This window comes from Coregonus lavaretus (assembly GCF_964263955.1).
Source record: "Coregonus lavaretus genome assembly, chromosome: 8".
Classification (NCBI taxonomy): Eukaryota; Metazoa; Chordata; class Actinopteri; order Salmoniformes; family Salmonidae; genus Coregonus; species Coregonus lavaretus.
Window position 1 is genome coordinate 41,253,375 of NC_139995.1, and position 22,958 is coordinate 41,276,332.

The 22,958-nt window shown below is 45.4% G+C and overlaps 1 protein-coding gene across 3 annotated transcripts in view; it reads right to left on the reverse strand.

Moving 5' to 3' along the window:
• Nucleotides 1-422: 422 nt before the first annotated feature.
• Nucleotides 423-22,958, reverse strand: part of LOC311133908 (metabotropic glutamate receptor 2-like) — a gene marked incomplete at both ends in the record, with an annotated part of 64,330 nt that continues 41,794 nt past the window's right edge. The window contains 10 exons of one of the 3 annotated variants that reach the window (XM_084167521.1): nt 423-502; nt 950-1,145; nt 6,911-7,150; nt 7,448-7,879; nt 9,620-9,733; nt 16,170-16,334; nt 16,439-16,557; nt 20,657-21,047; nt 21,264-21,443; nt 21,618-21,887. In XM_084167521.1, coding sequence (XP_084023647.1) covers nt 423-502; nt 950-1,145; nt 6,911-7,150; nt 7,448-7,879; nt 9,620-9,733; nt 16,170-16,334; nt 16,439-16,557; nt 20,657-21,047; nt 21,264-21,443; nt 21,618-21,887 — 2,187 coding nt within the window. Of the gene's footprint in view, nt 509-931; nt 1,146-6,910; nt 7,151-7,447; nt 7,880-9,619; nt 9,734-16,169; nt 16,335-16,438; nt 16,558-20,656; nt 21,048-21,263; nt 21,444-21,617; nt 21,888-22,958 lie in introns of all 3 variants that reach the window. The other 2 variants (XM_084167520.1, XM_084167522.1) reach the window with 2 other exon arrangements.

Below are 22,958 nucleotides of genomic sequence, written 5' to 3' on the forward strand. Positions count from 1 at the left end.
AACAGCACTGTAAGGACAAGATAAGAACAACCTTTTGTTACGACTCCATGATCGCTTCACATGAACCACCTCATTCATAAGACTGATTCTCTGTACTGACAGCAAGGCATACAGCAGTGCATTCAACGACGAGTCTATCTCGAAACCAAGCAAAATCAATCACGTACTGTTAAATCTATACAAAAATGCTTTACAATCCTACATTACGTAATACTGCTAAGTATAGTCACATAATTTAGCTTTCACAGTTAAGAGCATCCTGGCCTCCCTCTGTTCGAATAGACAGCCTCTACTTGTCTCTACTGTAAATGGGACTTGAGATATGACAGCAGCCTTGTTGTATGAGAGGGGATGATTTCGTATGCAACTGTGGCTTGTGATGTTCTCAGGACAGAGGAATGATACAAGCAGCTCAACCTTCTTCACAAAGAGGACGTAGTGGAGTCCACTACCTCACGACCGTTACAGACTGTTGTTACCGTTGTTGGCACACAGGTCGAGGCTGATGCTGGAAAATAATGAGAATAGAGGGTAACATTTTTTCATTAAAATACCAAATTAACAGACTAGTTATAAAGTGTACGTATCACCTAGTTTTTCACATTGATTAAAGCAAACAAAAATTGAACCAAGGGGTCTGTTTTTGGCAGAATTTTGTAGTGTTCTACTTTTAGATTGGCCAAACACAACATACTCGTCACACAGTGTTTAAAACAGGTATAAACGATGCAGCAAAATGCTTACTTGCGAGCTCCGTCAACAGTGCAGAACAAATATCAATATAATGAAATCATAAATAGCAGTAGATCTACAGTATGTTTCAGTTGATGGCTCACCAAAAACGACTGAAACATTTAGTTGATGTACGATTTATATGTGATGACAAAAATAAATGTTAATGGTTGTTTACAAAAAACAAAATCCCATTTACCAGTGATAGAGACACTACCTTTAGAGTAGCTAGAGCTGGGGGCAGATGCCGATGCTGATTTGACCGTGGCCCCGAAACGGTTGGCAGCCACTCTCAGCGTGGTCACGTTCTTCTGGGGCTGGAATAGGATGATGTGGACCTTGGGAGCGAAGAGACAGCCCAGCACCACCGACCCACTCAGACTGACAGAGATGCACATGGTGGTGGTCTGAACCTGTATGGGGGTAGAGGGAGAGAGAGGAGGTTGGGTTAGAGTGAACGGGGCTCACTGGACATTTTGAGGCAGTCCAGCCAGCACCACCGACCCACTCAGACTGACAGGACTAGTACTAGACTAAATCAATAGCCTTGAGCTTTAAGAGAGAAGCGAGAGAAAGGCAGAGAGAAAGCAGGAGAGAGAGCGGGGAAAACTAAAAATGTCTGTTATTTCCTACTAACTTTGCTGATAAATGCTTTGTTGAGGGAAAATGTACTTGATACGATTGTGATGTGTTGTTGTCTCACCTAGCTATCTTAAGATGAATTCACTAATTGCAAGTCGCTCTGGATAAGAGCGTCTGCTAAATGACTAAAATGTCAAATGTAATGTAAATGTTGCTGGAAGCACTGGCTGGAATATTGAATGTCCATCTGGGAGACTCCAGGTTCATCACAATTTAATGAACAAGACAGCTGGTTTTTCATGTGAGAATATCTCTGCAATGTTTTATCTAAACCATATTTAAAATGCAGGAAGCAGAGCCCAACTGCTGGTATTATTAATGTCACACAAACAGAGATCAAAGCGTCAAGGTTTCTGTTGCAGTGCCAAAACCTTTTCCTATTTTAATTATTTTGTCTACCACAGCTCCAACATGAACACTAATCATCTATATTCAATATGTACACATCATTATACTGTTCATTTGTTCAGTCTCTCACTCCTTTCACACCCCTTTCTCAAACGTTTCTCTTTCAACTCAGGTATTGCTAGCGTTGACATTTATTTTTTGCTAGTAGATGGATAAAGCACTGTAGAGATCATGAGGAGATGTCCTGGGGAACCTCATGATGCAAGGCCAATGTGAGTATTCCCCTTCCTCTCTCCCTCCTCTGTCTGTACACCCAGAGCACAGTGGCACACCAACACCAACCGAACAGGCATTAGACTACACTAGATTCAGCCTTGGGTCAAAGTTATCATACACCCTAGACTAAACTGTTCTGTCCGTTTTATACACAGTCTCTCTTTATCCTGCTTACATGGCAACAAAGGCTTCATAGGCATGACACAGGGTGTTGAATGCTCTATGTGGGCCTTTAAGCTATACTACATGCCCAAACGTATTTGGACACCCCTTCAAATTAGTGGATTCGGCTATTTCAGCCACACCCGTTGCTGACAGGTGTATAAAATCGAGCACACAGCCATGCAATCTCCATAAACAAACATTGGCAGTAGAATGGCTCGTACTGAAGAGCTCAGTGACCGTCATAGGACGCCACCTTTCCAACAAGTCAGTTCGTTAAATCTCTGGCCTGCTAGAGCTGCCCCAGTCAACTGTAAGTGCTGTTATTGTGAAGTGGAAATGTCTAGGAGCAACAACGGCTCAGCCGCAAAGTGATAGGCCACACAAGCTCACAGAACAGGACCGCCGAGTGCTGAAGCGCGTAGCACGTAAAAATTGTCTGTCCTCGGTTGCACCACTCACTACATAAAAAAAAACATTTTTAGTAATTTAGGAGACGCTCTTATCCAGAGCGACTTACAGTTAGTGCATACATTTTTCATACTGGCCCCCCGTGGGAATCAAACCCACAACCCTGGCGTTGCGAGCGCCATGCTCTACCAATTGAGTTACACGGGGCCCGTGAGTTCCAAACTGCCTCTGGAAGCAACATCAGCACAAGAACTGTTAGTCGGGAGCTTCATGAAATGGGTTTCCATGGCCGAGCAGCCGCACACAAGCCTAAGATCACCATGCGCAATGCCAAGTGTCGGCTGGAGTGGTGTAAAGCTCGCCGCCATTGGACTCTTAAACAGTGGAAACGCGTTCTCTGGAGTGATCTTAGGCTTGACCATCTGGCAGTCCAACAGATGAATCTGGGTTTGGCGGATGCCAGGAGAACGCTACCTGCCCAAATGCATAGCGCCAACTGTAAAGTTAGGTGGAGGAGGAATAATGGTTTGGGGCTGTTTTTCATGGTTTGGGCTAGGCCCCTTAGTTCCAGTGAAGGGAAATCTTAACGCTACAGCATACAATGACATTCTAGACGATTCTGTGTTTCCAACTTTGTGGCAACAGTTTGGGGAAGGCCCTTTCCTGTTGCAGCATGACAATGCCCCATGCACAAAGCGAGGTCCATACAGAAATGGTTTGTCATGATCGGTGTGGAAGCACCGTGTAGCTCAGTTGGTAGAGCATGGTGCTTGCAACACCAGGGTTGTGGGTTTGATTCCCACGGGGGGCCAGTATGAGAAAAAAAAATGTATGCACTCACTAACTGTAAGTTGCTCTGGATAAGAGCGTCTGCTAAATGACAAAAATTTAAGCACCTGACTGGCCTGCACAGAGCCCTGATCTCAACCCCATTGAACAGCTTTGGGATGAATTGGAACGCCGACTGCGAGCCAGGCCTAATCGCCCAACATCAGTGCCCGACCTCACTAACACTCTTGTGGCTGAATGGAAGCAAGTTCCATATATACAGATATACAGTGGGGGAGAAAAAGTATTTAGTCAGCCGCCAATTGTGCAAGTTCTCCCACTTAAAAAGATGAGAGAGGCCTGTAATTTTCATCATAGGTACACATCAACTATGACAGACAAATTGAGAAAAGAAAATCCAGAAAATCACATTGTAGGATTTGTAATGAATTTATTTGCAAATTATGGTGGAAAATAAGTATTTGGTCAATAACAAAAGTTTCTCAATACTTTGTTATATACCCTTTGTTGGCAATGACACAGGTCAAACGTTTTCTGTAAGTCTTCACAAGGTTTTCACACACTGTTGCTGGTATTTTGGCCCATTCCTCCATGCAGATCTCCTCTAGAGCAGTGATGTTTTGGGGCTGTCGCTGGGCAACACGGACTTTCAACTCCCTCCAAAGATTTTCTATGGGGTTGAGATCTGGAGACTGTCTAGGCCACTCCAGGACCTTGAAATGCTTCTTACGAAGCCACTCCTTCGTTGCCCGGGCGGTGTGTTTGGGATCATTGTCATGCTGAAAGACCCAGCCACGTTTCATCTTCAATGCCCTTGCTGATGGAAGGAGGTTTTCACTCAAAATCTCACGATACATGGCCCCATTCATTCTTTCCTTTACACGGATCAGTCGTCCTGGTCCCTTTGCAGAAAAACAGCCCCAAAGCATGATGTTTCCACCCCCATGCTTCACAGTATGTATGGTGTTCTTTGGATGCAACTCAGTATTCTTTGTCCTCCAAACACGACGAGTTGAGTTTTTACCAAAAAGTTCGATTTTGGTTTCATCTGACCATATGACATTCTCCCAATCCTCTTCTGGATCATCCAAATGCACTCTAGCAAACTTCAGACGGGCCTGGACATGTACTCGCTTAAGCAGGGGGACACGTCTGGCACTGCAGGATTTGAGTCCCTGGCGGCGTAGTGTGTTACTGATGGTAGGCTTTGTTACTTTGGTCCCAGCTCTCTGCAGGTCATTCACTAGGTCCCCCCGTGTGGTTCTGGGATTTTTGCTCACCGTTCTTGTGATCATTTTCACCCCACGGGGTGAGATCTTGTGTGGAGCCCCAGATCGAGGGAGATTATCAGTGGTCTTGTATGTCTTCCATTTCCTAATAATTGCTCCCACAGTTGATTTCTTCAAACCAAGCTGCTTACCTATTGCAGATTCAGTCTTCCCAGCCTGGTGCAGGTCTACAATTTTGTTTCTGGTGTCCTTTGACAGCTCTTTGGTCTTGGCCATAGTGGAGTTTGGAGTGTGACTGTTTGAGGTTGTGGACAGGTGTCTTTTATACTGATAACAAGTTCAAACAGGTGCCATTAATACAGGTAACGAGTGGAGGACAGAGGAGCCTCTTAAAGAAGAAGTTACAGGTCTGTGAGAGCCAGAAATCTTGCTTGTTTGTAGGTGACCAAATACTTATTTTCCACCATAATTTGCAAATAAATTCATAAAAAATCCTACAATGTGATTTTCTGGATTTTTCTTTCTCAATTTGTCTGTCATAGTTGACGTGTACCTATGATGAAAATTACAGGCCTCTCTCATCTTTTTAAGTGGGAGAACTTGCACAATTGGTGGATGACTAAATACTTTTTTCCCCACTGTATACAGGTAAGTATATCCTGTTAGGCTATGGTGTGGTGTCATATAGGACTCATCATGTGGGTGTTGAGAAGGGGCACAGTCTGAGATGTAGATTGGGTGTTTATTTGTTTAGCAGTAAAAAAATATAGTGTTTTGAACAATTTAGTGTGAATGCTAAGCCTGTCTGTAGATGACTATCAATAATCATAGACAATCTAAGCATCAGGCCCTGAGAAGCCCAGCTCCCATTCCTCTTTTCTCTCCTTCAAACTGATCTCAGCTGAGAACAGGAAACGAAGCTGCGGCAGTATTAGATTTGTCTTCCTATCTAAATGCCATATTAGTAGAGGGATGCTGAGAACAAGAGTCTTCCTATCAAAGACAGTGCAGTATGAACATAGGCTAAAACTGCTTCTCCAATAGAAATCTCAGATCACACTTGTAGGTGATGACATGGCGACGTTGGCTAGCTAAGCTCATGCGTAGACACAAGTCATCGGGTCTTAAAGTCGTCTCGCTCCGAACTGTGCATGTGCAGGCCTTCAAATCAAAGGCCCTTCGATTTCTAAAGTTGTTTTTGTTGAAAATTAAAATGTGTCAGTTTGTCACTTTCTCAAGGTTGGAGTATTATATTCAACTACCTAAGACATTGGCTCGAATCTAGGTTGTGCCTTTAGATTTCGAGAACATTAACAACTAAGGAATAATTTTTCACTTCTCTCATTGACTTCTTAAACTGGTCTGTTTGGTCTGTTTCGCAAGCGTTCTCGGAAGTGTCGCAATCTTGCAACTCTGTGTTCCTATCTAAATGCCCTATTAGAAGAGGGACGCTGGAAACAAGTATTCCTATCTAAATGCCTTATTAGAAAAGGGACTTTGGGAACAAGAGTCTTCCTATCTAAATGCCCTATTAGAAAAGGGACTTTGGGAACAAGAGTCTTCCTATCTAAATGCCCTATTAGAAGAGGGACACTGGGAACAAGAGTCTTCCTATCTAAATGCCCTGGTGGAATCTTCTGCACATTTCACTGTCGACATTAGAAGGGAGAAAAACATAATTACTTAATATAAGGTATTGCAATGACAATACTGCAGTTTTAGATACGGAAAATAATTTGGAGAATGTCTTTGTCTTCTCAGTCACAGTCGATGTGACCATACTGTATGTGCCTATTAAGACTGGGGTTTAATGCCCACATAATCAAGACTGGGTATCTCTGATATCTCCAGTGTCTTTCTTCTTGTCTTTAAAGCATCTCTACAACACATTAAAAGAAATACAGTCCTTTGATGAGACACAGAGGAAGGTGATGATCAAAAGGAATGTATGTATGTCACCTAGATCCATTGGTACACTAAGACACATTCAAGGACTTATAGATTTTTAAAATAATGTTCTGGGAGAAAAGACACCCACCATGTCATTCATATCGTAGTGACCCTAGTGTTGATAAGCACGATTACCTCGTTCTAGTCCCTCGTTTCATTACAATATATTGTAGTTGGGGTTGCATAAATTCCGGTAACTTTCCTAAAATTCCCAAGTTGTCCATAAATCCTGGTTAGAAGATTCCTGAAATCTGGAGGGAATAAGCAGGAAATCCGAAAACCTCCAACCAGGATTTCTGGAAAACCTGGACCTTTTGGAAAAGTTACCAGCATTTTTACAACCCTAATTGGAGTCTATTATTCCCACTCACCCTGTAGTCGCTGGCCGTTACGTAGAAGATGGGCTGGAACGCAAGCCAGATGATACAGGTGGTGTACATGGTGAACCCAATGAACTTGGCCTCGTTGAAGTTCTCGGGGCACTTCCTGGTCTTGAAGGCATAGACCGTGCAGAGGACGATGAGGATGCAGTTGTAGGCCAGAGCAGCCAGCATGCTGGAGTCCTTACTGTTGCACTTCAGGGTGACTATATCCCTCCTCTCGGGGCTCACCTCCATAGAATTAAATAGAATAGAATAGTATTAGCTATATTGAGTAGTGAACAGTATATTCATATAGAAAAGTATTATATCTCTATGCTTATGTGACAGGCGTCACTGTCATTGTGCTTGCTTAACAGTATAGCTTCCATCTCTGTCCCTCACTGGGATCCTCTGCCTTGCAAACACACATGACTGCCTGCTTGACAACATCTTATTACTCTATAGAAAAGCAAATTATTTGACAGCGTGAGTGGAAACATTTCAGGCTGGGGAGTGAGATTAGGAATCCAACTCTGTTACACCCACCTCCTTCCTGACGCCAGGCATCTCCACCAGGAGCCAGACCAAGGCCACCAGGAGCTGACAGGAGATCAGCCCGCCGCAGATAGCCACCTGGGAGGCCGGGCTGATGAACCGTGGCCGTGTGGCCCCGTCCTTCACCCCGCTGAAGATCCGCGCGATGCGGTTGGTCTTGGTGAGGAGCGCCGAGTAGCACACAGCGAAGGAGGTACCCAGGCCGAGTCGACGTAGGGTACACACGGCCGTCGAGGGCTTGGCAATGTAGATGAAGGTCATGCTGTAGCACATCAGGACCCCGAGTAGGAGGATATAGGACAGCTCCCGGCCGCTGGCTTTGACCACTGGGGTGTCATTATGTTTGAAGAACAGGCCCACCACGGAGAGGGTACACAACATGCCCAGGCAGGAGATGGTGACCGGCCCAATGGCCCAGGCATCCTAAATCAAATCAAGGTTTATTTAAAGTGTTATTTCACATGTGAAAGTCGCAAAACACTTCACATACAGTGGGGAAAAAAAGTATTTAGTCAGCCACCAATTGTGCAAGTTCTCCCACTTAAAAAGATGAGAGAGGCCTGTAATTTTCATCATAGGTACACGTCAAATATGACAGACAAAATGAGAAGAAAAAAAATCCAGAAAATCATATTGTAGGATTTTTAATGAATTTATTTGCAAATTATGGTGGAAAATAAGTATTTGGTCAATAACAAAAGTTTCTCAATACTTTGTTATATACCCTTTGTTGGCAATGACAAAGGTCAAACGTTTTCTGTAAGTCTTCACAAGGTTTTCACACACTGTTGCTGGTATTTTGGCCCATTCCTCCATGCAGATCTCCTCTAGAGCAGTGATGTTTTGGGGCTGTCGCTGTGCAACACAGACTTTCAACTCCCTCCAAAGATTTTCTATGGGGTTGAGATCTGGAGACTGGCTAGGCCACTCCAGGACCTTGAAATGCTTCTTACGAAGCCACTCCTTCGTTGCCCGGGCGGTGTGTTTGGGATCATTGTCATGCTGAAAGACCCAGCCACGTTTCATCTTCAATGCCCTTGCTGATGGAAGGAGGTTTTCACTCAAAATCTCACGATACATGGCCCCATTCATTCTTTCCTTTACACGGAACAGTCGTCCTGGTCCCTTTGCAGAAAAACAGCCCCAAAGCATGATGTTTCCACCCCCATGCTTCACAGTATGTATGGTGTTCTTTGGATGCAACTCAGCATTCTTTGTCCTCCAAACACGACGAGTTGAGTTTTTACCAAAAAGTTCGATTTTGGTTTCATCTGACCATATGACATTCTCCCAATCCTCTTCTGGATCATCCAAATGCACTCTAGCAAACTTCAGACGGGCCTGGACATGTACTGGCTTAAGCAGGGGGACACGTCTGGCACTGCAGGATTTGAGTCCCTGGCGGCGTAGTGTGTTACTGATGGTAGGCTTTGTTACTTTGGTCCCAGCTCTCTGCAGGTCATTCACTAGGTCCCCCGTGTGGTTCTGGGATTTTTGCTCACCGTTCTTGTGATCATTTTGACCCCACGGGGTGAGATCTTGTGTGGAGCCCCAGATCGAGGGAGATTATCAGTGGTCTTGTATGTCTTCCATTTCCTAATAATTGCTCCCACAGTTGATTTCTTCAAACCAAGCTGCTTACCTATTGCAGATTCAGTCTTTCCAGCCTGGTGCAGGACTACAATTTTGTTTCTGGTGTCCTTTGACAGCTCTTTGGTCTTGGCCATAGTGGAGTTTGGAGTGTGACTGTTTGAGGTTGTGGACAGGTGTCTTTTATACTGATAACAAGTTCAAACAGGTGCCATTAATACAGGTAACGAGTGGAGGACAGAGGAGCCTCTTAAAGAAGAAGTTACAGGTCTGTGAGAGCCAGAAAGAAATCTTGTTTGTTTGTAGGTGACCAAATACTTATTTTCCACCATAATTTGCAAATAAATTCATAAAAAATCCTACAATGTGATTTTCTGGATTTTTTTTCCTCAATTTGTCTGTCATAGTTGATGTGTACCTATGATGAAAATTACAGGCCTCACTCATCTTTTTAAGTGGGAGAACTTGCACAATTGTTGGCTGACTAAATACTTTTCCCCCCCACTGTAATATTTTTTTTTAAAGGGAAGAAAATTTGAGAAAAATAAGGGAGAGGGAAAACAGTGACAGTACCTCCCAGCGGATGTACTCCTCTGGCAGGTCGAAACAGCCTGTCAGGTTGGCCTGGGGCCACTGGCCGAAGCTGCAGTCTGCACAGGTGAACTCATCCAGCAGGTACTGGTAGGGCTGGCAGGGGGAAAGGAAGTGTATAGTCCCAAATAGATGGTTTGTAGCTGTTCAGTAGTTGTTAAACTAACTATCAACAATATTTCAACTAAAGAAACATTATGATATGAAGAAAATGTATTTCAGAAGAACAGAAAATGAGTAGGTCTACTGTAGGCCTATGTTATCTGGCTAGGCTCAATGCTATAGGCTGTAGGCTTGTTCATTTAGCAGACAAGATATGCGTAGAAGTCCGGTGCCATTATTTTTAAAATCTGATTTTATAGAAAGAAGAATACCATTGAACAGCTGAATGAAATAGAAAGGAGCGAGTGCACAGGTCCTATATGCTAGATTTATAGTTATTTGTCAACTTTAGTTGTGAATTATACAAACCTTAGAATGTCATATATGGGCTGCATTGTGCGACTATAGGTTATTGATGATTTGAGAAAGTAGCAAAAAAGCTTGCGCTCTGTTCCTTGCCTCAGGCTGCACAGCTGTTCTCTCATCAAGTGATAATATGATGTCGGTGGTCGGTGGTCGGGAGAGGTTGTGTTTTCTCTAGCAGGAGGTAAGCTTGGCTTCTTATATGATGTTGAGTAAAGCTTAAACCATGTATTTAGATTGTAGGTAGGTATTGTAGTCAGGTATTATAGGTAGTTTACTTAGGTAGTTATTGTAGGTTATTGTAGGTTATTGTAGGTAATTATTGTAGGTAAGTATTGTATTCGGCGGACCCCGGCGAAGCACGAGTGCTAGCTAACCCACTACTTGGACCAACAAAGCTAGCTAGCTAGCGGGTAGCTACTGGTAACTTTTAGCAACTGTGGTTAGTTGTTTCCAATGTTATTTCACGCTTAAGAGTACCTGTAATTGAGCCAGCTAGCTGCCTACCATTCAGCTGTTTTTCTAACCTCATTATCCGAGGCATTAACGTTAGGTGGTTGGTAGCTGCTGTACTTAATTACAGCTACTGATTGCAGTCTGCCACCCAGATAGCTGGCGTTGGGTAAGTTTGGCTTTATACATAGCTTGGGCTTTGTCGAGTAAGGCTTAAACTATGTATTTAGATTGTAGTTAGGTATTATAGGTAGGCATCGTGGGCTGTATATTATTAGGTATTATAGGTAGGCATCGTGGGCTGTTGTGGGTAGTTGTTGTATGTAGTTATTGTAGGTTACTTTTGTATTCGGCGGTGCCGGGTGTAGCACGAAGCTAGCTAGCTAACTCACCTCCTGGACTAGCTGGCTAGTAGCTATTAGCAACGGTAGCAACTAAATACAATATCCTTTTAGCCAGCTACATTCGTTTGCAGCGACGCCGTTTTTCAAACAAAGTCAACACAGCAGCCATTGCTAGCTAGCCAACACTACCAGCTAGCTGTACTGTAGTAGCTAAATACAATATCTTTGTGCTAGCTAGCCAACGTTTAATCATTGCTGCGTTATGAAAGAACTAGACACGGACACAAATTATCTGTTTAGTGTGTTAACACACTATTGGTAGTTTGTTGTAACCAAGTATTGGTGCTAAACTGTGTGTTATTGGATGCTAGCATGCTAGTTAGCTATGGCGTCATAGTTAGCTAGCTGAATAAAGTAAGTTGAGTCTAGTCCTTGAAACATTGAACCGCTGTAGTTTACAACAATTCTAATTTCTAAAGTGGAAGTTGGGAGAGTTTTATTCGGGTGGTTCAGTGAAACAATTATAGTTTCTGAGGTGGAAGTTGGGAGAGTTGAGGGAGGCCTTGCTCTCTCCTTTCCCAGATGTTTAGTTCATTTCATTCCGATCTCCTCTGCATTATTGTAGCCATCTGCTACAGCCTGTCAACTATGCCTCTGCCTATCCCTGTTCTCTTCTCTCCGCACAGGCTACACAAACGCCTCACACCGCGTGGCTGCTGCCTCTCTAACCTGGTGGTCCCTGCACGCACCACACACCTGGAGTTCCAGGTCTCAGGCAGCCGCTGGAACTGCCGTTCTGCTGCCAACAAGGCTGACTTCATCCCAGCCTATGCTACCCTCCAGTCCCTCGACTTCCTGGCGCTGACGGAAACATGGATTACCACTGAAAACACTGCTACTCCTACTGCTCTCTCCTCGTCTGACCATGTGTTCTCGCATACCCCGAGAGCATCTGGTCAGAGGGGTGGTGGCACAGGAATCCTCATCTCTCCCAAGTGGTCATTCTCAATTTTTCCCCTAACCCATCTGTCTATCTCCTCATTTGAATTCCACGCTGTCACAGTCACTAGCCCATTTAAGCTTAATATCCTTGTCATCTATCGCCCTCCAGGTTCCCTTGGAGAGTTCATCAATGAGCTTGACGCCTTGATAAGTTCCTTTCCTGAGGATGGCTCACCCTTCACAGTTTTGGGGGATTTCAACCTCCCTACGTCTACATTTGACTCATTTCTCTCTGCCTCCTTCTTTCCACTCCTCTCCTCTTTTGACCTCACCCTCTCACCGTCCCCCCCTACTCACAAGGCAGGCAATACGCTTGACTTCATCTTTACTAGATGTTGCTCTTCTACTAATCTCACTGCAACTCCCCTCCATGTCTCCGACCACTACTTTGTATCCTTTTCTCTCTCGCTCTCCTCCAACACTACTCACTCTGCCCCTACACAGATGGTAACGCGCCGCCGCAACCTTCGCTCTCTCTCTCCCACTACTCTCTCCTCTTCCATCCTATCATCTCTTCCCTCTGCTCAATCCTTCTCCCTCCAATCTCCTGATTCTGCCTCCTCAACCCTCCTCTCCTCCCTTTCTGCATCCTTTGACTCCCTGTGTCCCCTATCCTCCCGGCCGGCTCGGTCCTCCCCTCCAGCTCCGTGGCTTGATGACTCATTGCGAGCTCACAGAACAGAGCTCCGGGCAGCTGAGCGGAAATGGAAGAAAACTAAACTCCCTGCCGACCTGGCATCTTTTCACTCCCTCCTCTCTACATTTTCTTCATCTGTTTCTGCTGCTAAGGCCACTTTCTACCACTCTAAATTCCAAGCATCTGCCTCTAACCCTAGGAAGCTCTTTGCCACATTCTCCTCACTGCTGAATCCTCCCCCCCACCCCCCACCCCCCCCCTCCTCCCTCTCTGTGGATGACTTCGTCAACCACTTTGAAAAGAAGGTTGACGACATCCGATCCTCGTTTGTTAAGTCTAATGACACTGCTGGTCCTGCTCACACTGCCCTACCCTATGCTTTGACTTCTTTCTCCCCTCTCTCTCCAGATAAAATCTTGCGACTAGTGACTGCAGGCCGCCCAACAACCTGCCCGCATGACCCCATCCCCTCCTCTCTTCTCCAGACCATCTCCGGTGACCTTCTCCCCTACCTCACCTCGCTGATCAACTCATCCTTGACCGCTGGCTATGTCCCTTCCGTCTTCAAGAGAGCGAGAGTTGCACCCCTTCTCAAAAAACCAACACTCGATCCCACTGATGTCAACAACTACAGACCAGTATCCCTTCTTTCTTTTCTTTCCAAAACTATTGAGCGTGCCGTCTTTAGCCAACTCTCTTGCTATCTCTCTCAGAATGACCTTCTTGATCCAAACCAGTCAGGTTTCAGGACTGGTCATTCAACTGAGACTGCTCTTCTCTGTGTCACGGAGGCTCTCCGCACTGCTAAAGCTAACTCTCTCTCCTCTGCTCTTGTCCTTCTAGACCTGTCTGCTGCCTTTGATACTGTGAACCATCAGATCCTCCTCTCCACCCTCTCCGAGCTGGGCATCTCCGGCGCGGCTCACTCCTGGATTGCGTCCTACCTGACCGGTCGCTCCTACCAAGTGGCGTGGCGAGAAGCTGTCTCCGCACCACGTGCTCTCACCACTGGTGTCCCCCAGGGCTCAGTTCTAGGCCCTCTCCTTTTCTCCCTATACACCAAGTCACTTGGCTCTGTCATATCCTCACATGGCCTCTCCTATCATTGCTACGCTGACGATACACAACTAATCTTCTCCTTTCCCCCTTCTGATAACCAGGTGGCGAATCGCATCTCTGCATGTCTGGCAGACATATCAGTATGGATGACGGATCACCACCTCAAGCTGAACCCTGGCAAGACGGAGCTGCTCTTCCTCCCGGGGAAGGACTGCCCGTTCCATGATCTCGCCATCACGGTTGACAACTCCGTTGTGTCCTCCTCCCAGAGTGCGAAGAGCCTTGGCGTGACCCTGGACAACACCCTGTCGTTCTCCGCTAACATCAAGGCGGTGACCCGATCCTGCAGGTTCATGCTCTACAACATTCGGAGAGTACGACCCTGCCTTACACAGGAAGCGGCACAGGTCCTAATCCAGGCACTTGTCATCTCCCGTCTGGATTACTGCAACTCGCTGTTGGCTGGGCTCCCTGCCTGTGCCATTAAACCACTACAACTCATCCAGAATGCCGCAGCCCGTCTGGTGTTCAACCTTCCCAAGTTCTCTCACGTCACCCCCCTCCTCCGCACACTCCACTGGCTTCCAGTTGAAGCTCGCATCCGTTACAAGACCATGGTGCTTGCCTATGGAGCAGTGAGGGGAACGGCACCTCCGTACCTTCAGGCTCTGATCAGTCCCTACACCCAAACGAGGGCATTGCGTTCATCCACCTCTGGTCTGCTGGCTCCCCTTCCTCTGCGGAAGCATAGTTCCCGCTCAGCCCAGTCAAAACTGTTCGCTGCTCTGGCACCCCAATGGTGGAACAAGCTCCCTCACGACGCCAGGACAGCGGAGTCACTCACCACCTTCCGGAGACATTTGAAACCCCACCTCTTTAAGGAATACCTGGGATAGGATAAAGTAATCCTATCCCAGGTATTCCCCCCCCCCCCAAAAAAAAATAAAAAAAATAAATAAAGTGGTTATCCCACTGGCTATAGGGTGAATGCACCAATTTGTAAGTCGCTCTGGATAAGAGCGTCTGCTAAATGACGTAAATGTAAATGTAATATTTTCTTTCACCAGTCAGACTATTCTCAATTTAATCTTGTCTTTACTAATATGTAAAATTAGTTTCGATTTAGAATGGCCCATTATCAAATGGGCAGGAACAGGGGCAGGAGGAAAAATACATGTAATATTCACTCAGATAGCGAATGGAGGCCGCGCTTTCCCGCCGGTCTGTTTTGTAGGTTACTTCGGTTTTATAACGGAGCTGTGCTTAATATGAGCAGCTGAGAAATAAATATAAGAACACTTATTTCACTCCACGCATCAACCACTGTTTGAGGAGCATGCTCTCGCTGCCCGACAGGCGATATTCCGCCAAAACTCTGTATGCCATGGGCTCTCCAACCTTGTTACTGCAGCTACCCAGTGCTTAATTTGGGAAACCAAGTGAAATCTGTTCAGGAACATCAATAGTAACACGTTTTCGCAACAAAACATATTTCACTAAACTGTTGACAGCCCGTCTGCATGCTCGACAAAGGAATAAAGGAGAGAGGAGAAGATGGAAATGCATGGTGGTGAGATATTCTGTATAACTGAAGGTATTGTGTCACTCAATTAATTATGAAAATATAAAAAATCCCCTATTACTAAGCTATTCAAAATTAAACACAAATGCACTAATTGTAGGCTAAATGTAAGCCGCCTTGCACAATCAATGAACCAACAGCATCTCCTAGGGCTATATGTTCTCTCCCAGACTCGTGATAGACATTTTGGTGTGTAGCATAAGGTAACAAGTCCATCCAGTATGAACAATAATACAGTCCACACTCAAAGGCTAGACCAATTATGTACCAAGGACATCTTAAATCAGTTTTGTTTCATGTTTTTCTGCCATGTGTAATATCGGTAGGCAATGCATTGTATAATGGCACAATCATAATTTTAATTCAGTATTTTTTTTAAAAGTATTGGGCTCATAATCCTATGCATTTGCATATACTCTAATACACATATTGGTGTTTTGAATTAATCATCACCTTAGAAAGGCTGTCCATTTCGTTGTGTTAGGCTTTGAAACAACATCCACAAAAACCTTTTTTACACCAACCTGCTGTTGAACTTCTTTCTTCAAATTGATCATCACAGTGCGGTGAGTTTTGAAAGTATGTTTTCATGATAAGTGTTTGATGTGATTTTTGATTGCATTTGCATTGATATCAGAGTGGTTAGAGGGACAATAGAGCCCTGAGTACCAGGCCATTAAGACCTGATGGTAGTTAGCAAGTTGGGTAGTACCAAAGCATGTCCAGAGTGCATAAAAAGAGATCACATGGAATTTTACTGCGGTCATGACTCATCACTGCCAGTGTGGCAGTAATACGGTCATTGCAACAGCCCTATCCTAACCCTAAACTTCAAAAAAGAATGTAGTGTATTTTCAACTCGCAGAAATGAATGGCGCCGGGCGGAACACACCCTCAAAGTGAGCTGATGACTAATGGAAGATAAACTATACAATGATTTTTTAAAAATAATCTCTTACATTCATCTCTCCTTGCTTGTGGATGTATTACCTGGCAGGGGATGCAGATCCAGCAGCACACGTCTCCAGGCTGCATGCTCTTCACCTCGTTCTTCCTACAGGGGTCGCTGCACTGGGAGGTGGGGGGCCCCTCGCCCGGGCCCCTCCATGGCACCTGGCTGGTGTTTAGGATGAGGCCCTGGGCCCAGTAGCCCACCTTTAGAAAACAGGACAGGAGTGGAGAGATACTTTATTATCCATTTGGTTAAAAAATAAATGTGTCTACTGCCTTTTTCCCAACCCCCCCCCCCCCCTACATACCTTCCTGTACACATATTTATTGTCCTCTTTGTGGTAGTGGAAGATGTTGTACCGGCCCAGACTGTCTCCGTAGGCATCGAAACGCACCATGTTCTCCGTGTCCGCAGGTCTGAAGGGAGCTGAGGGGAAACAGGAGAGAGGAGAATATTCAGCGAATCTTGTCTTTGAAGACAATGGAAATACATTTCAGAAATGCTTCTGTATTATTATTATTATTATAGGGTGTGATGCCTTCTTCAGGGTTTCAGATGAGGAGAAACAGAAATATATAAATGATGACATTTAAGAGGAAAGAAAAACACTCCCCTTTAGTTAGATATTGAGTTTTAATATGAGTCTCTAGTAAAACAATTTTCTCACAAACTTAGATGTTATGTAAATGTTTTATCTTTAATTCCTTTAATGCAAACATCCCTTCTTGAGGCATGTTCTTAAAATACTACAGGCTGCTTGCTAAGCATCTTACTCAGTCCCTATCTTTTACTGATGATCCCATAGATGTTTAATTTAATTTAATTTAATTTAATTTACGGTTATCCTACCAACGGGACATTAAAAACTGTAATATCTTATGTTTCACGGAGTCGTGGCTGAACGACAACAATGACAACATTCAGCTAGCAGGCTATACGCTACATCGGCAGGACAGAACGGCAGACTCTGGTAAGACAAGGGGCGGCGGTCTGTGTATATTTGTAAACAACAGCTGGTGCACAAAATCAAATACTAAGGAAGTCTCAAGGTTTTGCTCGCCTGAGGTAGAGTATCTTATGATAAGCTGTAGACCACACTATTTACCAAGAGAGTTTTCATCTATATTTTTCATAGCTGTCTATTTACCACCACAAACCAATGCTGGCATTAAGATTGCACTGAATGAGTTGTACAAGGCCATTAATCAACAGGAAAACGCTCATCCAGATGCAGCGCTCCTAGTAGCCGGGGACTTTAATGCAGGGAAACTTAAATCCGTTCTACCTCATTTCTACCAGCATGTTAAATGTGCAACCAGAGGGGAAAAAACTCTAGACCACCTTTACTCCACACACAGAGACGCATACAAAGCTCTCCCTCGCCCTCCATTTGGCAAATCTGACCATAACTCTATCCTCCTGATTCCTGCTTATAAGCAAAAACTGAAGCAGGAAGCACCAGTGATTCGGCTAATAAAAAAGTGGTCAGATGACGCAGATGCTAAGCTACAGGACTGTTTTGCTAGCACAGACTGGAACATGTTCCGGGATTCTTCAGACAGCATTGAGGAGTACACCACATCAGTCACTGGCTTCATCAATAAGTGCATCGATGATGTCGTCCCCACAGTGACCGTACGTACATACCCCAACCAGAAGCCATGGATTACAGGAAACATCCGCACTGAGCTAAAGGGTAGAGCTGCCGCTTTCAAGGAACGGGACTCTAACCCGGACGCTTATAAGAAATCCCGCAATGACCTCCGACGAACCATCAAACAGGCAAAGAGTCAATACAGGTCTAAGATTGAATCATACTACACTGGCTCTGACGCTCGTCGGATGTGGCAGGGCTTGAAAACTATTACAGACTACAAAGGGAAGCACAGCCGCGAGCTGCCCAGTGACACAAGCCTACCAGACGAGCTAAACCACTTATATGCTCGCTTCGAGGCAAGCAACACTGAAGCATGCATGAGAGCACCAGCTGTTCCGGACGACTATGTGATCACGCTCTCCGTAGCCGATGTGAGTAAGACTTTTAAGCAGGTCAACATTCACAAGGCCGCAGGGCCAGACGGATTACCAGGACGTGTACTCCGAGCATGTGCTGACCAACTGGCAAGTGTCTTCACTGACATTTTCAACATGTCCCTGACTGAGTCTGTAATACCAACATGTTTCAAGCAGACCACCATAGTCCCCGTGCCCAAGAACTCTAAGATAACCTGCCTAAATGACTACCGACCCGTAGCACTGACGTCTGTAGCCATGAAGTGCTTTGAAAGACTGGTCATGGCTCACATCAACAGCATAATCCCAGAAACCCTAGAGCCACTCCAATTTGCATACCGCCCCAACAGATCCACAGATGATGCAATCTCTATCGCACTCCACACTGCCCTTTCCCACCTGGACAAGAGGAACACCTACGTGAGAATGCTATTCATTGACTACAGCTCAGCATTCAACACCATAGTGCCCTCTAAGCTCATCACTAAGCTAAGGATCCTGGGACTAAACACCTCCCTCTGCAACTGGATCCTGGACTTCCTGACGGGCCGCCCCCAGGTGGTAAGGGTAGGTAACAACACATCTGCCACACTGATCCTCAACACGGGGGCCCCTCAGGGGTGCGTGCTCAGTCCCCTCCTGTACTCTCTGTTCACCCATGACTGCATGGCCAGGCACGACTCCAACACCATCATTAAGTTTGCCGACGACACAACAGTGGTAGGCCTGATCACTGACAACGATGAGACAGCCTATAGGGAGGAGGTCAGAGATCTGGCCGTGTGGTGCCAGGACAACAACCTCTCCCTCAACGTGACCAAGACAAAGGAGATGATTGTGGACTACAGGAAAAAAAAGAGGACTGAGCACGCCCCCATTCTCATCGACGGGGCTGTAGTGGAACAGGTTGAGAGCTTCAAGTTCCTTGGTGTCCACATCACCAACGAACTATCATGGTCCAAACACACCAAGACAGTCGTGAAGAGGGCACGACAAAGCCTATTCCCCCTCAGGAGACTAAAAAGATTTGGCATGGGTCCTCAGATCCTCAAAAAATTCTACAGCTGCACCATCGAGAGCATCCTGACTGGTTGCATCACCGCCTGGTATGGCAACTGCTTGGCCTCTGACCGCAAGGCACTACAGAGGGTAGTGCGTACGGCCCAGTACATCACTGGGGCAAAGCTCCCTGCCATCCAGGACCTCTATACCAGGCGGTGTCAGAGGAAGGCCCTCAAAATTGTCAAAGACTCCAGCCACCCTAGTCATAGACTGTTCTCTCTGCTACCGCACGGCAAGCGGTACCGGAGTGCCAAGTCTAGGTCCAAAAGACTTCTCAACAGCTTCTACCCCCAAGCCATAAGACTCCTGAACAGCTAATCATGGCTACCCGGACTATTTGCACTGCCCCCCCACCCCATCCTTTTTACGCTGCTGCTACTCTGTTAAGTATTTATGCATAGTCACTTTAACTCTACCCACATGTACATATTACCTCAACTACCTCAACTAGCCGGTGCCCCCGCACATTGACTATGCAACGGTACCCCCCTGTATATATAGCCTCCCTACTGTCACTTTATTTTACTGTATATATAGCCTCCCTACTGTCACTTTATTTTACTTCTGCTCTTTTTTTCTCAACACTTTTTTGTTGTTGTTTTATTCTTACTTTTTTGTTTAAAATAAATGCACTGTTGGTTAAGGGCTGTAAGTAAGCATTTCACTGTAATGTCTGCACCTGTTGTATTCGGCGCATGTGACCAATAAAATTTGATTTGATTTGATTAATTTATGTTTTATCACTGCAAATTGAATCATCACCAAACCTTTCTCAACTCCACAGGGACATAACATAAACTGAGAAACCAATCTCACGCTCAATCCATATTAGCATTTGTTTCAAATTGCCCCAATTTGCCAATATTCATGATTAAATAAAACATTTAATACTCAATTATATTTAGACATCATTCTAGGAGAAGCTCAGGGGAATAATATGATTACTATGTGATTCTGAGCTGCTTGCAGAGCGTTTACGTTCTGTGTGTTATTACATGGAAAATAAGAAATGTAAGAATAGAACATTTCATAGACAGGTCCCCTGTAGCTCAGTTGGTAGAGCATGGCGCTTGCAACGCCAGGGTTGTGGGTTCGTTTCCCACGGGGGGCCAGTATGAAAATGTATGCACTCACTACCTGTAAGTTGCTCTGGATAAGAGCATCTGCTAAATGACTAAAATGTAAATTATGAGTGGCAAAGATACAGTTTCATTCTATTGTATATCTAAACCTGTGTGGTGAACGAAGTATAGGCTAACATTGTGATATAGACAGTAATCAAGTCACCTGACCTTATATGGCTGTTAAGGCCATAGCAATTGAATTAGATTACCCACAGAATTGGGTGCACTCGATATGGCTGCCGGCCCACACATCATGGAACATTTACTAGAATGGGGATGGCCCCTTCTGGGAGTTCTATTTCTATTGTTAAGACTGCTTCACTCACCATCAAACTTGGCCTTGAGGATGAAGTCTCTATAGAACCTCTTCCCAGTGCCTGGCTTCATGGCATCACAAATCTTGGTGGCATTGGGTGGGCACACCGCCTGCCTCATATTATGCAGGGCATGAGCCATGGCATACACCGCGTTCACTACAAACATGATCTTGGACTCCTGCTCAAACTTGCCATCCCGCAGACTGTGTTCACTACAACCAGGCTCTGTGAGACTGCAGTCGAAGCGGTGCTCCCAGAATTCTCTGAACCAGGGGTTCCGTGTATTGGTGTAGGGGTTCAGCTTGGTGAAGTAGTCTGCAAACTCCCGGATGGGGTAGGAGGCCAGCTCGATGGTGAAGGCCCCCTCGGCTGCCATCTCGCTTCCCCTCACCACGCTCTCCTGAAAATCATCCACATTTTATCACTAATTGGAATGAAAATATAACATTTCTTACTTAACTTACATGTGCAGTTACCAAAAATCACAATCACAAAACATGACATTTTAACGAAAACAGCAGTAAAATTACGGGAATCGATTATTATACAGGAATTGGTTCCTTAATTGTCAGTGAATCGGGTATCAACTATTTTTGAATGGACTCCCAGACCCTACCTGCGCCCCCCAGCCATCACTGGCCACCCAGGTGAAGGTGCTGTTCATGCGGGCGGCGGCCACCAGCAGCTCCCTGGCATCCTCACTGCGTGTGAACAGGATGACCACCTTGGCGTTGGACTTCTGCTGCAGCGAGCGGATCACCTGGTCATAGCTGAACCGGTTCATCGAGCGGCTCACCTGTTTGACCACCAAATTAATTATGCACCAGCTTATAATCATTGCATGTTACAATAAGACACTACTGAATCATTTACACTATATTAATTATTTAGCTGTGACAGGGGCAACAACAACAACAACAACAACAACAACAACAACAATAACCAAACAAACAAACAACAACCGGCAGACCTTAGCCGAGGTGGCGATGCAGATCTGGCGGGCGCGGGCCTCCTGCTGGAAGGCATCGATGCCCGTCTCGCCGTAGTCTCCCTCAGATGCCACGGTGGACACGTAGGTCCAGTTGAAGTAGCGCAGGATCTCGGCGATGGCCTTGGCCTGGTAGAAATCAGGTGGCACGGTGCGGGCGAAGTAGTCGTAGCGAGACTTGTCACTGAGCTTGGCGCTGGTGGAGGCATAGCTGATCTGAGGGATCTGGAAGAGGCGGAGGAGGTTGGCCACCTGCAGAGGGAAGGAGGTAGAGAGGGAGAGGGAGGGAGCGAGGGAGGGAGGGAGGGAAAGAAAGAAAGAAAGAAAGAAAGAAAGAAAGAAAGAAAGAAAGAAAGAAAGAAAGAAAGAAAGAAAGAAAGAAAGAAAGAAAGAAAGAAAGAAAGAAAGAAAGAAAGAAAGAAAGAAAGAAAGGGAGGGATGTAGGGAGAGAGGGAGTGGGAGGGGAGCGAGAGAGAAAGAGAGGGAGGGAGGGAGAGAGAGAGAGAGAGAGAGAGAGATAGAGAAAGAGAGGGAGGGAGGGAGGGAGAGAGAGAGAGAGAGAGAGAGAAAGAGAGGGAGGGAGGGAGAGAGAGAAAGAGAGAGAGAGAGAGAGAGAGAGAGAGAGAGAGAGAGAGAGAGAGAGAGAGAGAGAGAGAGAGAGAGAGAGAGAGAGAGAGAGAGAGAGAGAGAGAGAGAGAGAGGTATAAACTATGTCAGCTAGTCCCAGACATTGACCACCTACACTTATATGTGCAAAACACCGCAAGAGAGCTATTTCCTCATGTGAAATTCACATTGACTATGATCACCATATTTATCATTTAAATGACTCCCACAGTGACAATGGCTGCAGCCTCTGTATGGTTGTAGGTGATACATATGATACACAGTGCCCGCCTTGGGTTAGGTGATCTCAACCGGCACACATATTTTACAATTAAACTAACAAAACAAATGCAGCACACCATTCTCTCTGTTTTCAGAGCTAATTTATCAGGGAGTGATATCAGCTCCGCAGCCCCAGTCCAAAGGTGTCTATGGCTGCTTCCAAAATGGCACCTTATTCCTTATATAGTGGCTCTGGTCAAAAGTAGTGCACTATATAGGGAATAGGGTGCTGTAGTGTCTAAACAGTTTATGACTTTGTTGATGTTTGCAAATGGTGTGTTAGAGGAAGTCTGTTAGGTGGCCTCCTGGGATTGGTTTATGGGAAAACACCCATATTATGTTACATAGGGCATAGGATATAAATACCATGATTGAAACAAAGGACGGAGAGTAACAACATATTAAGAGATTGGGCCGTTGTTCTCCAGATGTCTG